The sequence below is a fragment of the Bubalus kerabau genome, chromosome 12 (assembly GCF_029407905.1).
Source record: "Bubalus kerabau isolate K-KA32 ecotype Philippines breed swamp buffalo chromosome 12, PCC_UOA_SB_1v2, whole genome shotgun sequence".
Classification (NCBI taxonomy): domain Eukaryota; kingdom Metazoa; phylum Chordata; class Mammalia; order Artiodactyla; family Bovidae; genus Bubalus; species Bubalus kerabau.
This window is the reverse complement of record NC_073635.1, coordinates 73,309,159-73,325,088: the sequence shown is the minus strand read 5'-3', so window position 1 is coordinate 73,325,088 and position 15,930 is coordinate 73,309,159. Positions and strand designations below refer to the sequence as shown.

The window sequence follows — 15,930 nt, the reverse complement described above, 5'->3', positions numbered from 1 at the left end:
AAGGAAGTTCACCTAACACAAGGCCCTGGGAAATGGACATGTGACCTGTCTCCACAGCAAGGACTGAACCACGTGGTTGCTGATGCACAGGCTGCTGATGCCCAGGTTTCTGTATCTTGGTTTCCTGTGTGATGAGACACGCTTGTGTCCTAACAGAGACACTATCAATGTCAGACATTTAACTGTACAATTTCTTCCCAGTTTTGACAGGACATTTTTGTTATTGTTTAGTTGCTAAGTCATGGACCTTACGGACTGTAGCCTACCAGGTTCCTCTGTCCATGGGATTTCCCATGCAAGAATATTGGAGTGGGTTACCATTTCCTCCTCCAGGGAATCTTCCCAACTCAGGGATCAATCCCATTTCTCCTCCATTGCAGGCAGACTCTTCATCACTCAGCAACCGGGGAAGCCCCCATACTCTACTCTTAATTCCAAATCCAAGTGTCTAAGGTGTTTTGTTTTTGCTTTTTAATGGATACAACACATCAATGATTCACTTCCAGAGTTTTATCTACTATAACCTTTTAACCTCTGAGTGATAAAGTGCTTCATCTTCAGGCACTACTCATGTTATATTTTTGGAGCTGCCTTTGCTTTTTAGCACCCCAATAGCACTAATTTCTGGTGAACTTTTATCAGTTTACAGTAAGTTGGAAAGTTTTCAGTACATGAAAAATGTATTTTAGGCATATTTAGAAAAATAACCAAAATGAGACAGGCAGCATCCATAGGACTGTCTTCCTTCTGAGTGTCCATCTCTGCCAAGGAAGAAGGAGGAAACAGAACTAGAGGACCTTAATTTTTTTTTAATGCCATCTTTTCCTTTTAATTGAAGTTCATAAAGAGGAAAACAGTGGTTTCCTCCTACTCATTCTCAGATTAACTCTGTGAGTTTGGGTTCACATATTCAGTTAGGCATCCTTTACAAATTAATAACTAGGGTTTCTGGTGCACTTAAAAATTGACTTCATTGAGTTAGTGATACCTCTTGATGAGGGTGAAGGAGGAGAGTGAAAAAGCTGGCTTAAAACTCAGCATTAAGAAAACTAAGATCATGGCATCTTGTTCCATAATTTCATGGTAAATAGAAGGGGAAAAGATAGAAGCAGTGACAGATTTCCTCTTCTCGGGCTCTAAAATCCGCACAGATGGTGACTGTAGCCTTGAAGTTAGAAGATGATTGCTTTTTGGCAGGAAAGCTATGACAAAACTAGACAGTGTGTTAAAAAACAAAGATATCACTTTGCTGACAAAGGTCCGTATAATCAAAGCTATGGTCTTTCCAGTAGTCATGTACAGATGTGAGAGCTGGACAATAAAAGAGCGCTAAAGAATTGATGCTTTTGAACTGTGGTACTGGAGAACACTATTGAGAGTCCCTTGGAAAACAAGGGATCAAACTAGTCAATCTTAAAGGAAATCAACCCTGAATATTCTTGGAAGGACTGATGTTGAAGCTGAAGCTCCAATATTTTGGCCACCTGATGTAAACTCATTGGAAAAGACCCTGATGGCTGTGAAAGATTGAAGGCAGAAGGAGAAGAGGGAGACGGAGGATGAGATGGCTGGATGACATCATCGATTCAATGGACATGAACTTGGGCAAACTCCAGGAGATGGTGAGGGACAGGGAAGCCTGGCGTGCTTTAGTCCATGGGCTCACAAAGAGTCAGAGGTGACTTAGCAACTGAGCAACAATAACTTAGAGTGATAAATCACCCCTTTACCCAGATTCTTTAGGAATTATTTCTTTATCACATTTGTATGTTTTTCAATGAATGATTTCATAAGTTTTCTTTTAAAACAGTCATAAGGAATCAATTCCTAGAGAAACACAATGATGGGATGATTTCTCTAAGTGATATCACCAAAGTTAACAGAGCTAATTCCAAAACAATACATGAAAACGATATACTTCACTTTGTGAAATAAACTCACATTTCTTTCTTTTTATAGAAAGTTCCAAATGTAGTTTAAATAGAAGTAGATTTTAGTATTATCTACCACTTCAGCATTTTTATAATTTAGATTAACATTGTTTCTCTGTCCATGGAAAAATATATTCTAAAATTCTAGAGTAATGCTATCTGAGAATCTGTGAAAAAAGGTCTAAATCTGGGAGATAAATTAAAAAATAATTTACCAGTACTTCCAGTTATTTTTTTAAAGATGAAATTTGTCCTATGAATTCAAGAGTAGTGGATCATCCTATTGTTCTTTATATTTAATGGTTAAATGCTCTACACACCTCTTCTCTTGCAGAATTTGATTGTAAAAGACTCACAAACTTAAATGAAATCAGAGGTGCACTGCTTTTCAGGCAGGAGAAGGTGAAGCAATCAACCCAATTTAAGAAAATAAAATACACATGTTGCTGAAAAGCAGGGTGGGTGTATAAAGACTCAGCAGTAATATCCTTCAGAAACCAGAATTACTGACTGGAAATGGTTATACCTCCAAATCTGCCTGCTCACAGTCAAGGCTCATCTGTATATTACAGATTTCAGAGCTTCCATGGAAGGGTGACACTAAATGACAAACACACCAATTCAAGCCAACATGAACAATCAATCTCTCAGATTTGTGTAACAACAAACAAACAAACAGAAAAGATTTTAAAAAATATGCCACACCGCTCTGAAACGAAAAGATCAATCAAACATTTAGTAGTTATTTATGTAGAGTGTTTTCCCTGTGTTTTCCTCTAAGAGTCTTATAGTATCTGGTCTTACATTTAGGTTTTCAATCCACTTTGAGTTTATTTTTGTATGCAGTATTAGGGAATATTCTAATTTTCTTATTTTACACTTAGCTGTCCAGTTTTCCCAGCACCACTTACTGAAGAGACCACCTCTTCTCCATCGTATATTCTTGCCTTGTTTGTCACAGATTAGCTGACCACAGGTGTGTGAGTTCATCTCTGGGCTCTCTCTAGCCTGTTCCATTGATCTATATTTCTGTTTTTGTGCCAGTGCCACACCATTGTGATTACTCTAGATCTGTATTGAACTAGCCAAAAAGTTCATTTAAATTTTTCCATAAAATCTTATGTAACAAATTTTTGGCCAACTCAGTGATATATTCTGAAGTCAGGGAACCTAATTTTTCCAGCTTCATTTTTCTTTCTTAAAACTGCTTTGGCAACTTGGGGTCTTTTGTGTTTCCATTAAAACTGTAAATTTTTTGGCTCTAATTCTATGAAAAATGCCATTGGTAATTTGACAGGGATTGTATTTAATCTGAAGATTCTTTGGGTAGTATAGTCATTTTCACAATATTGTTTCTTCCAATCCAAGAACATGGTATATCCCTCCATCTGTTTTACATCATCTTTGATTTCTTTTGTCAGTACCTTGAAGTTTTATGAGTACAGGTCTTTTGCCTCCTTAGTTAGGTTTATTCCTAGGTATTTTATTGTTTTTGTTGCAATGGTAAAGAGATGGCTTTCTCAATTTCTCTTTCTGATCTTTCATCGTTAATGCATTGGAATACTCATTCTTACTTTTTTAAAAGCAAAAGACTGAGCTAGGTCCTAGGAGAAATTAGAAGTCTGTCTATGGCTTAGAAGTCTATGGTTTCTTCCAACAGTAGAACTGATTTGTAAAACTAGTACAAATACACAAAATGGTTTGTATTAAAATACAAACTGATAGCAACTTAGTAGTCAAAATTTTTTTCATGCAAGGGTGAGGAAATTCAAAGAAGCAGAGCAAGCAAAAACATGACACAAATAACAGAAAATTCTCTAGAAATGAACCTCCCATGTAAAAGCTGAGCAGATGTTCCAGGGTTCTGTTATCTGCATTCAAGCTACAGCATTAAAATGACATAATTGCCAATAAATAATCATCATTAATTCTGACTATATAATTGACCTTTATAAACACTTTCCTATGAAACTTCTACATTTTATTAGTATGATCTTGTTTATATCTTTTAGTTAATAAGGAAAAACTACTATTGTCTCCACTTAGGAGATGTTTCCTAAGACCAGAGGAATAAAATGAATATTGGAATTTAATGGAGTAATTAATTCACTAGGTCACTAGTAGAATTTGATCCCACAGTTTTAACATCGAATTGAGTACTCTGCTAAGGACAAGATAATGTGTCTATTTGTTCAGGGTTCTAGGAAAATAGCTAAAATGAAAACATGTCACATTATATTGTTGATTTTCATCATCAATACACACATTTTTAAGCATGTCCATGTCATCAGTGTTTTCCTATTACCGAAGTCAGTGAAACTGACACGCTCCCCTTAATTATCTGCAAAGCTCTAAATGTAAACACACATATACAGATGCTAACAAGTTAATTTCAGTTACTATTAATAAATTACCTCTTCTAAGGCATTCCACAGTTCATTATCCGTATGCTCATTAAAGGGATCCAGATTTTCCCTCATTGTTCCAGTGAATAAAACAGGTTCCTAAATACCCCAAAATAGTGAATGTTATTACCTTAACCTCTTTTCATTTTATTCCAATGTGTACAAATGTCAAAATTCAAATGTAAAAACATCTAAATTAATTAATTATTAATAATATAGTTGCAAATGTATAATTATAAAAAAGCATCTCTAAAATAATTTTCCATTGTATAAAGTGTGCTACAAAATATCTTTTGGACTACTGAACACTAACAGAAGAAAGTGTTGAAGAAGTTTTTTCATCTTAAGGAAAAAACTGAAGACAAAGGAAGATTTTATTTTTTTAATACTACCCTGCTAATAAATATCTGCTTAAACACTCACACAAGCATGAGAAACTTAACATCAAGATCTACATAAATTAACTGTCAATGCTGGTGTGACTGGGAAATACCAACAGCATGATTAGTAGAGGTTTGTGCCTCAAAGCAAACCACTAAATATTTACACATTAGCACTGAAGAATAAACTAGGCTATTTTCTCCATTGGTCAGACTGTCTTCTAGGGTCTGGAATCTCTCCACATGTGTGAAATGAACATTCCCACATGTGTAAGGGGAACATAAGCTCCTGGAGTCTGCAGCACCTCTGTCCATGGAGAGATCATCTCTGATTTTGGCATCAGCTGGTCCCCACGTTCTCTCACCTGTGTGTCAGGATAACCTGCCTCACAGAACCTCGTTACTAACTGCAAGGCCAGGAGGACCTGAAACCCACCGTGACCTGTGTCATGATACTTTAATTTAAATAGTTCTTCCTATCCATCTGCTTCAGGAGGAGCCATAAGTAAATTACTATGGAAATATATGTGTCCTCTTGGCTTCAAGAGAGAATCCTGTACATAAGCTCATGTAGGCCATTTACATTTTATTCTGGAAGGCTCTAGTAAGCCAGGTTATAAGAATATGGATAGCAGTGAAGAGCCCAATAAGTTCCTTTAAGTGAAGGGGGCAGAAAAGGGAATGCACTCGTGTGGGAACAAGAGGAGAACTGACTCTTCCACAAGTGCCTGGAACTGCGCTGAATCACCATGTTCAAATCAGCCTTGGGGCTGGACTTTCCTCCTCACTTCACAAAAGCCTGAGAGGAAAGATGAAGATAGACAGACATTTATTTCCCCTAATCATAAGGAAGAATGATACTCAGGAAGCCTTCCAAACCTTCTTTCAATATGGTCTAAGTTTTAAGTCTGGGGAGAGAGGAAAGAATACAGAAAACTCAGGATGTGCCACCAAAAAAGAGATATCTCTGAGCAAATCCACAATTAAAAAGACATTATAAAGGGAGATTTATTTGCACAAAGTTGATTAAGTAGCCAATATGCCTCCAAAGCACTGAAAATCACTAGTCTTACAATATTTCAGAATGAATACTGAACTGAACTAAAAAAACTCAAAACATAAATTTAAGGTCTCCCTTAAAACTTGAATTTAGAATCAAAGACTAAACAACCATCTAAACAATGGTAAGCATGCCTTGTCAGGCGACTAACCATCATTCTACTTCAGATTTTTATAAAAACTTGTTACTTTTTGTAATTATCAACCTTAAGATTCCCACATGCAGGTATCTTCTGCATGTCTCCATGAGGTTTACACAAGCGACATAGCCAGGCGAGGGGAGGCTGGTCCCCAACATTCTTCATCCTTCCCTCCATTTTCTAGGTTCTTTCAAGTAAGCAGTCTACTCCCTGCATATAATCTCAACCTGTGGTCTTTCTGGGGGACATATTTAACTACTTCAGATCCTAAGCATAAAGAACATACATACTTCAGCTACCTGTTGTGTTTAAGGAAATTATTTAAGAACTTTCATTTTTTCTTATTCCTGAAATTTTGAACAGAAGTTGAGGAGTACCTTCTTAAGAACACAGTATTCATCTTTGAAAGTTCCACCCAGGACTGATGGTCTATGTCCCCACTCCCCTGTCTCTGCTCCTACCCAGGTCCTTGTTATCATCATATCTCCCCCAGTTCTGACCTGTTCATGCGGGGTCAGCAGTGACGGGGATGAGCCTGGGAGGAAGAGAGACCACCATGGAAGCTCTCTGCTGCTTCCAGGATCACAGGGACCAGGGATCCAAGGAAGATGATGTGGGCCTGGCTGAGCTAAGAGAGGCAACTCAAAGAAACAGCACTGGGCTCCCCCTCCGCAGAGTCTGCTCTCAGCTTCCTAAATTCCCTAAATTGGGGTGTTGAGACACAAGCATCAATGCTTCCTACTCATTTTGGGGGGGAGAGGAATGTAAGCTTTTGCACTTAGACAAGTAAATTACAGTAGCCAAACTAACAGACTTTCTCCACCTCTGCAGCTAGCAAGACACTGTAAAGACAAAGGGCTCTTGGTTGGGGAGGGATAAGATTTTGAGTATCTTCTCCTGACACATATCAGCCCATGACATACAAGTGCATAAACCCATTTCTAAACTGATATTTCCAAATGAGGGACAGAGCAATAGGAGTAGTATCTTCTGGCTGTGTTCTATGCTTATTCACTCTTGCTATGGTTTGGGGAGTCCTTTCAAGTGGGATGGTAGGAAAAAGGGGGAAAATATCTAATGAGTACAACACAGCTGAAGAATTGATGCTTTTGAATTGTGGTGTTGGAGAAGATTCTCGAGAGTCCCTTGGACTGCAAGGAGATAAAACTGGCCAATCCTAAAGGAAATCAACCCTGAATATTCACTGGAAGGACTGATGCTGAAGCTTCTTCTTCTTCTTTTTTTTTTTTAATTTTATTATTATTATTTTTTTTTACTTTACAATATTGTATTGGTTTTGGCATACATCAACATGCATCCACCACAGGTGTACATGTGTTCTCCATCCTGAACCCCCCTTCCACCTTCCTCCCATACCATCCCTCTGGGTCATCCCAGTGCACCAGTCCCAAGCTTCCTGTATCCTGCATCGAACCTGGACTGGAGATTAGTTTCTAGCTTCAATACTTTGACTATCTGATGTGAAGAGCAGACTCACTGGAAAAGACCCTGATGCTAGGAAAGACTGAAGGCAGGAGGAGAAGGGGATGGTTGGATGGCATCACCGACTCAATGGACGTGAGTTTAAGCAAGCTCCAGGAGTTGGTGATGGACAGGGAATGCTGGCGTGCTGCAGTCCATGGGTTCACAAAGAGTCGGGCATGACTGAGAAGTAGACAATGTGGAGACTGGAGAGCATAGGTCTCTGTCATATGACTAGTACTTTGGATTTTACTCTGCTGAGATGGGAGTATTTGGAGATTAAGCTGAAACTCTTCGCTATACAATTGAAAGACTGTAAATCAACTATACTTCAATTAAAAAAAAAATCAGTTCAGTTGCTCAGTCGTGTCCGACTCTTTGCGACCCCATGAATCACAGCACGCCAGGCCTCCGTGTCCATCACCAATTCCTGGAGTTCACTGAGACTCACGTCCATCGAGTCAGTGATGCCATCCAGCCATCTCATCCTCTGTCATCCCCTTCTCCTCCTGCCCCCAATCCCTCCCAGCATCAGAGTCTTTTCCAATGAGTCAACTCTTTGCATGAGGTGGCCAAAGTACTGGAGTTTCAGCTTTAGCATCACTCCTTCCAAAGAAATCCCAGGGCTGATCTTCAGAATGGACTGGTTGGATTTCCTTGCAGTCCAAGGGACTCTCAAGAGTCTTCTCCAACACCACAGCTCAAAAGCATCAATTCTTCAGTGCTCAGCTTTCTTCACAGTCCAACTCTCACATCCATACATGACCACAGGAAAAACCATAACCTTAACTAGACGGACCTTTGTTGACAAAGTAACGTCTCTGCTTTTCAATATGCTATCCAGGTTGGTCATAACTTTTTGAATCCTGGCTCTGCCTCTTACTTGAAAAGTAAGATAAGCTCCCAGTGACTCAGTTTTTAAGTTTGTCAGATGAGGATAACAACAAATTGTGAGGATTAAGCAGGAAATGGTGGGATAAGAAACTAAAATGTGTTAATGATTCCATAAATGTTAGGAATTATTATTAATACTTGTGTTACTTTTCAGGGACTGCAGCAAGCACTAGAGGAACAGAAATGAGAGATACAGGCCCTGTCCTCAAAGAGAGAAAGAAAATAGTCAAGAGTGTGTGGAGGGCTGAGAAAAAGGCCAGAGGTCTTGGTGGGGGATTGGAAAGAAAGAGTTTGTACAAGCTGATAGTCAGAAAAGAAGCTGGTGGGAGGAAAGCCAGAAATCAAAATACAAAAATATTTTAGTCTGATTTTTTGCTCTTGGTGGAAAATGTTAGATACATTTCTCTGTTATACTTTTCCCCAAAATTCCTATTGTGTTGGTTAGTTTGCTTTTATTTTCTGTTTCTTGGCTTTACTATTCATATTTATGTAAACAATTTAGTTTTTATTATTAGACAATAAATATAAAGAAAATCACCAAAGACCATGAACGCGTAAACAGAAATTGAAAAGTAAAGTCATTTCAAAAGGTGTTACTCTTTTACTTAAGTAGAAATAATACCCATAAGGCCAGTGCCCTGATTCTTAAGAATAATAACATTTCCTGATGACTGAGCATTCTTAAGAATGAGACATGGGCACAAACATTATCTCACTAAATTACATCTTCATAACAAATCTGTGGGGCAATTATTTCCAGACTGGGTTTAAGTACGAGGATGTTGAAGCTTGGCAGCCAAGTGACATCAAGGCCCCACAGTCGACGAGGCAGAGCAGGAATAAACTGTGGGTCACACTGACACCTGGTCTACACTGTTACACATTCTAGCCCTCTCTGTCTCCTGAATGGCTTCCTGGGAATCTTTACACATTCCAAGTTCTCTCCAGATTCTTTCTCTTTAATCAACCAACACTGCACCTTGGAGATAAAGTCATATAAAGTGGAATCTACATGGATACAAAGCTTAGCACTATTCTGTAAGCATGCTCTCTGAAGAGTGTACCTAGAACATGCTCAAAGGAAAGATGGAAACCAACAGAACAGAACCAAAACATGCTGATGTCAAGACATGCTTAGTCTTTGCTCAGATATGCTTCCAAATATTATTGGCAGAGCCAAGATTCATCTAATGTTATTTATTTACAGAGTTATTTTATGTACACAAGCATACAAATTTTTCCTATTACAAAACATTAAAAAGAATGCAGGGAATGTTTCTAAAGCTTTGTATCCAAGGATATGAAAGGACTTTACAGACATGCCCTTTATTTCTACTAACTAATTTCACATGGCCATTTCAGAGATGAGTACCATCAAAGCATACAACTTGGGAATTGAAGCTCATTTATTTTCTACTGTAACCATAAGTCATAAATCTAATAGCCAGAGGAAATCTTTAAATATGGGGACTATCCAGGTTTTCTGAAAGGGATACCTTTGGGAAAAAATTTTTCAATTGCAATAAAATACACATAAATTTCGGAGAAGGCAATGGCACCCCACTCCAGTACTCTTGCCTGGAAAATCCCATGGATGGAGGAGACTGGTAGGCTGCAGTCCATGAGGTTGCTAAGAGTCGGACACGACTGAGCGACTTCACTTTCACTTTTCACTTTCCTGCATTGGAGAAGGAAATGGTAACCCACTCCAGTGTTTTTGCCTGGAGAATCCCAGGGACAGAGAAGTCTGGTAGGAGGCCGTCTATGGGGTCGCACAGAGTTGGACACAACTGAAATGACTTAGCAGCAGCAGCAGCAGCACACATAAATTTGCTAGATTAGCCACTTTAAGTGCACATTTCAGTGGTGTTAAATACATTCATATTGTTGAACAGCCATCACCACCATTCAGTTGTAGATCTCCTTTCATCTTGAAGAACTGAAACTCCGTACCCATTAAACAACAACTCCCCTCTCCTGGCCACTCCTGGTACCCACCATTCTATATACTGTATCCATGAATTTACTAGTCTAGGTAACTCCTATTAGTAGAATCATACAGTATTTGTCCTTTGTAAATGACTTATTTCACTTAATTTTTTCAAAGTTCATCTGTGCTGTAGCATGTGTTGGAATTTTCTTCTTTATTAAGGCTGAGTAATATTCTACTGTATGTATGCACACCACATTTTGTTTGTTGATTCATCTGTCAATGGGCCCTTGGGCGCCTCCACTTTTTGCTGTTGAGAATTATGCTGCTATAGCATGCATGTCCCAGTATCTCTTCAAGACCCTTCTTCCAATTCTTTTGGGTTTATATTCTAAAGTAGAATTGCTAGGTCATATGATAATTCCATCATTAACTTTTCTGAGCAACCAACAAGTTGATTTCCATAGTGGTTGCACTATTTTACATTCCTATCAGCAATGAACATGGGTTCTAATTTCCCTACATCCTTGCCAACACTAGTAATTTTCTTTTTTTCTCTCTCTTTTCTTTGATAGCAGACATCTTAAGGGGCGTGAGGTGGCATTTCAGTAGAGTCTGAAAAGACTATCTTGATTTAAAAATTACTTAGAGTAATCCCAAGTATTTTTAAGGTCACGGGCAGGTAGCAACAGCTGTCCCCAAGTCCACATTCACCTTCCTTTGGGTGCCATGTTGTACATGCTTCCTGATAACAGGTTTTTCAGGACACATTATACCCGCATTCCAGGAAGTACATTTGCCTGGCTCATTCTGTCTCATCTCCTCTCTGTTTCTCATCTCAAGAGGGTATTTTTCTGAGCTTCCTTTGATAGGCAGATGATTGCTAAGTATATAAATAAAAACTTTTTTTTTTTTTTTTTTAATCAGCAAGTCTGTCAAAGCAGAGGGCAGGATGATAGATGAGGACACAGGATCGAGGTTGTGCTTGGCTATATACTTGGAGGATAGTAATCTCTCAGTAAATATCACAGAATTATGTTGAGTGAATGAACCACAGGAATGACAGGAGTGTCTACCATGCATATAATCCAGTCTCCAAAACACTCCCTGAAAGTTATACTACTTTACAAAGAAGAAGAAAAGAGAACAGAATCAGAGCCCAGGAAGAGCTGGCCAACTCAACACTCCACCATCACAGCAGGCACATATGGGTCTACATGAAACACTTCACACTCATTGACCTATTTTATCCTCACAACAGATTGAGGGGGTGATACTGTTATCTGCCTTGTAAGACAGAGAAAACCAAGTACATAGAGACAGAATTCTGAGTCCCTTTCTCTTCCTCACTATTCTGTATTGCCTCCCTGGTGAAAATTATTAATTAATGGCTAAATTGTCAAAATCTCTCCAAAGCATCTGAATATCCTATGATTCTCAAAACCCCACAATTTCACAGAAAGTTCTCCAAGGAGATAATCACTTTTTAAAAGATGTCCTGGTTTCCCACAACAAAATTACATCTGTAAGACACTTATTAATAAAATTCATGTTTCCCTATAGGAACCTCTCCAGTGCTAAACAAACCATTTATCCTTCTGTTCTCAGAATTATGTGATTATCAGTGAATAAAATTGTGGAAACTAAGGAAGTCTGAGTCAAGAAATCTATCTAAGTAAGTTATTAAATCACATGCACACAAAACTAACAAATGAACAACAACAACAACAAAAAACCTGGTATCTGATGAAAGTATATATTGAAAATACCTGCTGCTAAAAATATGCTCTACTGGGGGGAAAAAAAAAGGATCAACTCATTCACTTAATTTGAAAAAAAAAAAATCAAATTAAAAGCACTTAAACTTAGATGCCTTATAAAAAGAACATGTGAGAGCGCTCTGCTGTGCGTACCTGAAGTGCAACTGACAATTTCTTCCTTAAATCGTGCAGTCCAATATGTGTTGTCAAGATTCCATCAATATAAATGCCACCTTCAGGTTCTGACAGTCGAAAAAGGGCAGCAATGAGGGAACTTTTTCCAGCTCCTGTTCTTCCCACGATGCCATACTGTAAAGAAACCCAGGAGGGATGAAGAATTAACAGGATGCCTAAAACCCAGGAGAACCCTGATTGTTGAAGACGGATTTTTAAAGTTCTATTATATATAAAGAGTAGTCTATAAGTTTCCCAGGGCTTCCCTGGTGGCTCAGACAGTAAAGTGTCTGGCTGCAGTGCAGAAGACCCAAGTTCAATCCCTGGGTCAGGAAGATCCCATGGAGAAGGACATGGCAACCCACTTCAGTATTCTTGCCTGGTGAATCCCATGGTCAGAGGAGACTGGCGGGCTACAGTCCATGGGGTCACAAAGAGTCAGACATGACCGAGCAACTTCTTAAGTTTCTCAAGCATGGCCCTGCTGACATTTTGGACCAGATAATTCATTGTTGACGGTTAGGGGCCTGTCCTGTAAATTGTATGATGATTAACAGTAGCTATGAACCCACTAGACACCAGATGCAACCCCCAAATTGTGGCAACCAAAAATGACAGAAATTCACAAATGTCCCTGATTGAGATCACCATCATCCCAAGAATACACAACATAAACTATAGTGATTTTCATGCCTTCTAAAAATGTCAGGCAATTTTATTCAGAGTTCCCTGAATAAATGTTTAATATGCTGAAGATTGTTTGATTTCTATAATTATCATATAAGGAGCAGAAGGGGATAACAGAGGATGAGATGGTTGGATGGCATCACTGACTCAATGGACATGAGTCTGAGTAAACTCTGGGAGTTGGTGATGGACAGGGAGGCCTGGCGTGCTGCAGTCCATGGGGTCGCAAAGAGTCGGACATGACTGACTGACTGAACTGAACTGATCATTATGTGGTATGTTAAAGGGGGAGACATATATGTGTATGCAGTGTGTGTGTGTGTGTGTGTGTGTGTGTGTGTGTGTGTAACTAACATTCACAAGTAAAGGAAGAAGACCTGAAAAATAATCTGCCTGCACTGAAAAACTAGCAGTCTCCTAAGTGGCCCATAAGAAGTCAGCTTTTAAATTAGTTTTATTCCTACTCCCTGGATAATTTGACCTTGAGTATTATATGGGTAATTTTACAGAGATGTCGACAAGTCAAGTCAGAGTGTTAACACAAACAAGTGCTCACTTTCTGTGTTATTTATTTAAGAGGAATTATTCTTCGGTAGAAAAATGAAATCACTTCCTGATATTAAATATATTAATTATATTATATCTTAAAAGGAAACATCTTCAAATATAAAATGCAGGTCTCAGTCTTGAAAGAGGCCAGTAGACAAAATTTCCATAATGAGATCAACATTGATACAAATAACCTTTGCTATTTACATGAGACCTTTCATCAGAGCAGGTCAAAAGGCATTTTATCAATACATTAATATTTACAACTGAACCTTGGAAAAACACATGTCAGGTGTCAGTCTATTTACTAAAACCAGAGCAGAGAGAAATTAAACGCACTAACAGTAAGATTAAAGAATCAGTACAGAGTAGGTAAAATGCTGGTGGCTGGTGGTTTAGTCGCTGACTCGTGTCCAACTCTTGCGACCCCATGGACTGTCGCCTGCCAGGCTCCTCTGTCCATGGGATTCTCCAGGCAAGAATACTGGAGTGGGTTGCCATTTCCTTCTCCCACGTAAAATGCTGGTGAGGAATAAAACTTCATTCAAATATATATGCAGAAACTGGCCTTTTTTACCAATGAATTTTTAAGTGAAAGAAAGTATTAATCACTTGTGTCCAACTCTTTGCGACCCCCTGGACTGTAGACTACCAGGCTCCTCTGTCCATGGAATTCTCCAGGCAAGAGTTTTGGAGTGGGTTGCCATTTCCTACTCAAGGGGATCTTCCTGACCCATGGATGGATCCCAGGTCTCCTACATTGCAGGCAGATTCTTTACCTTCTGAGCCACTGGGGAAGCCCAACTGCAAATTCTCTGAAGGAAGCTTTCTAAGAGATTATTTCATCTCTATTTAAAATCTGGAATTGATGATAGTGTAAGATATGCTTGGATCATTTGTAAATCAATAAAGTTTTAAAACTCATGGCTTTAAAAAAAGAACTACTAAATCTTTCTGAGCAATATAATCAGAATGCTTGGAATGTTTCATGTTTTCTGATTTGAATACTTCTAAAGTTTCAAATCTTAGTCTGTCAAATCAATCATGGCATTTCAAAATGAATTTATCTTTATAGAGATTAAACATAAGAAAAGTGGGTTTACCTAATTTTATTATCTTATAAAGGTAATACAATGACTATAAGACATTTTATTGTTGTTCAATCATTCAGTCATGTCTGACTATTTGTGACCCCATGGACTGCAGCATGCCAGGTTTCCCTGTCCTTCACTATCTCCTGGAGCTTGCTCAAATTCATGTCCATTGAATTGGTGATGCCACCCAATCATCTCATCCTCTGCCATCCCCTTCTCTTCCTGCCTTCAATCTTTCCCAGCATCAGGGTCTTTTCCAATGAAATGGCTCTTCACATCAGGTGGCCAAAGTATTGGAGCTTCAGCTTCAGCATCAGTTCTTCCAATGATTATTCAGGGTTGATTTCCTTTAGGATTGACTGATTTGATCCTCTTGCTGTCTGAGGGACTCTCAAGAGCCTTCCCCAGCACAATAGTTCAAAAGCATCAGTTCTTCAGTGCCCACCCTTGTTTATGGCCCAACTCTTACATCCATACATGACTACTGGAAAAAGCATAGCTTTGACTAGATGGACCTCTGTTGGCAAAATAATGTCTCTGTTTTTAATTTGTTGTCTAGGTTTGTCATAGCTTTCCTTCCAAGGAACAAGCATCTTCTAATTTCACAGTTGCAGTCATAGTCCACAGTGATTTGGAGCATAAGAAAATAAAGTCTATCACTGTTTCCATTGTTTTCCCATCTATTTGCCATGAAGCGATGAAACCAGAGGCAATGATCTTAGCCTTTTGCATGTTGAGCTTTAAGCCAGCTTTTTGCACTCTCCTCTTTCACCTTTATCAAGAGGTTCTTTAGTTCCTCTTTGCTTTCTGCCATTTGGGTGATATCATCTGCATATCTGAGGTTACTGATATTTCTCCCAGTAATCTTGATTCCAGCTTGAGCTTCATCCAGCCCAGCATTTTGCATGCTGTACTCTGCATGTAAGTTGAATAAGCAGGGTAACAATATACAGCCTTGAAGTACTCCCTTCCCAATTTTGAACCAGTACATTGTTCCATGTCTAGTTCTAACTGTTGCTTCTTGATCTGCATACAGGCTTCTCAGGACATTTTGTACCTTATGTTAAACTCTAATTCATATAATATTAGATGTGCCATTCTCTGCATGCAGGCAGGTTGTAGTGTGTATATATGTGGCTCATCTGTTCTGTGTACAAGCAGGCCTCAAAGATATTTTGTATTTGGCTCCAGACCACCTCAACAATGTGAATATCAAAATAAAGCAAGTTATATGAATTTTTTTGTTTCTCTATGCAAATAAAAGTTATGTTTATACTATACTGTAGTCTGCTGCTAAGTCACTTCAGTCATGTCCGACTCCGTGCGACCCCATAGACAGCAGCCCACCCGGCTCTGCCGTCCCTGGGATTCTCCAGGCAAGAACACTGGAGTGGGTTGCCATTTCCTTCTCCATTGTGTGAAAGTGAAAAGTGAAAGTGAAGTTG

At 38.9% G+C, this 15,930-nt stretch overlaps 1 protein-coding gene across 1 annotated transcript in view; it reads right to left on the bottom strand.

Annotated features, from left to right (window-relative positions):
• Positions 1-15,930, bottom strand: part of LOC129624246 (ATP-binding cassette sub-family C member 4-like) — a 203,767-nt gene that overhangs the window by 19,299 nt on the left and 168,538 nt on the right. The window contains 2 exon segments of the mRNA XM_055541907.1: positions 4,346-4,435; positions 12,135-12,290. Of these exon segments, the coding sequence (XP_055397882.1) occupies positions 4,346-4,435; positions 12,135-12,290 (246 nt within the window).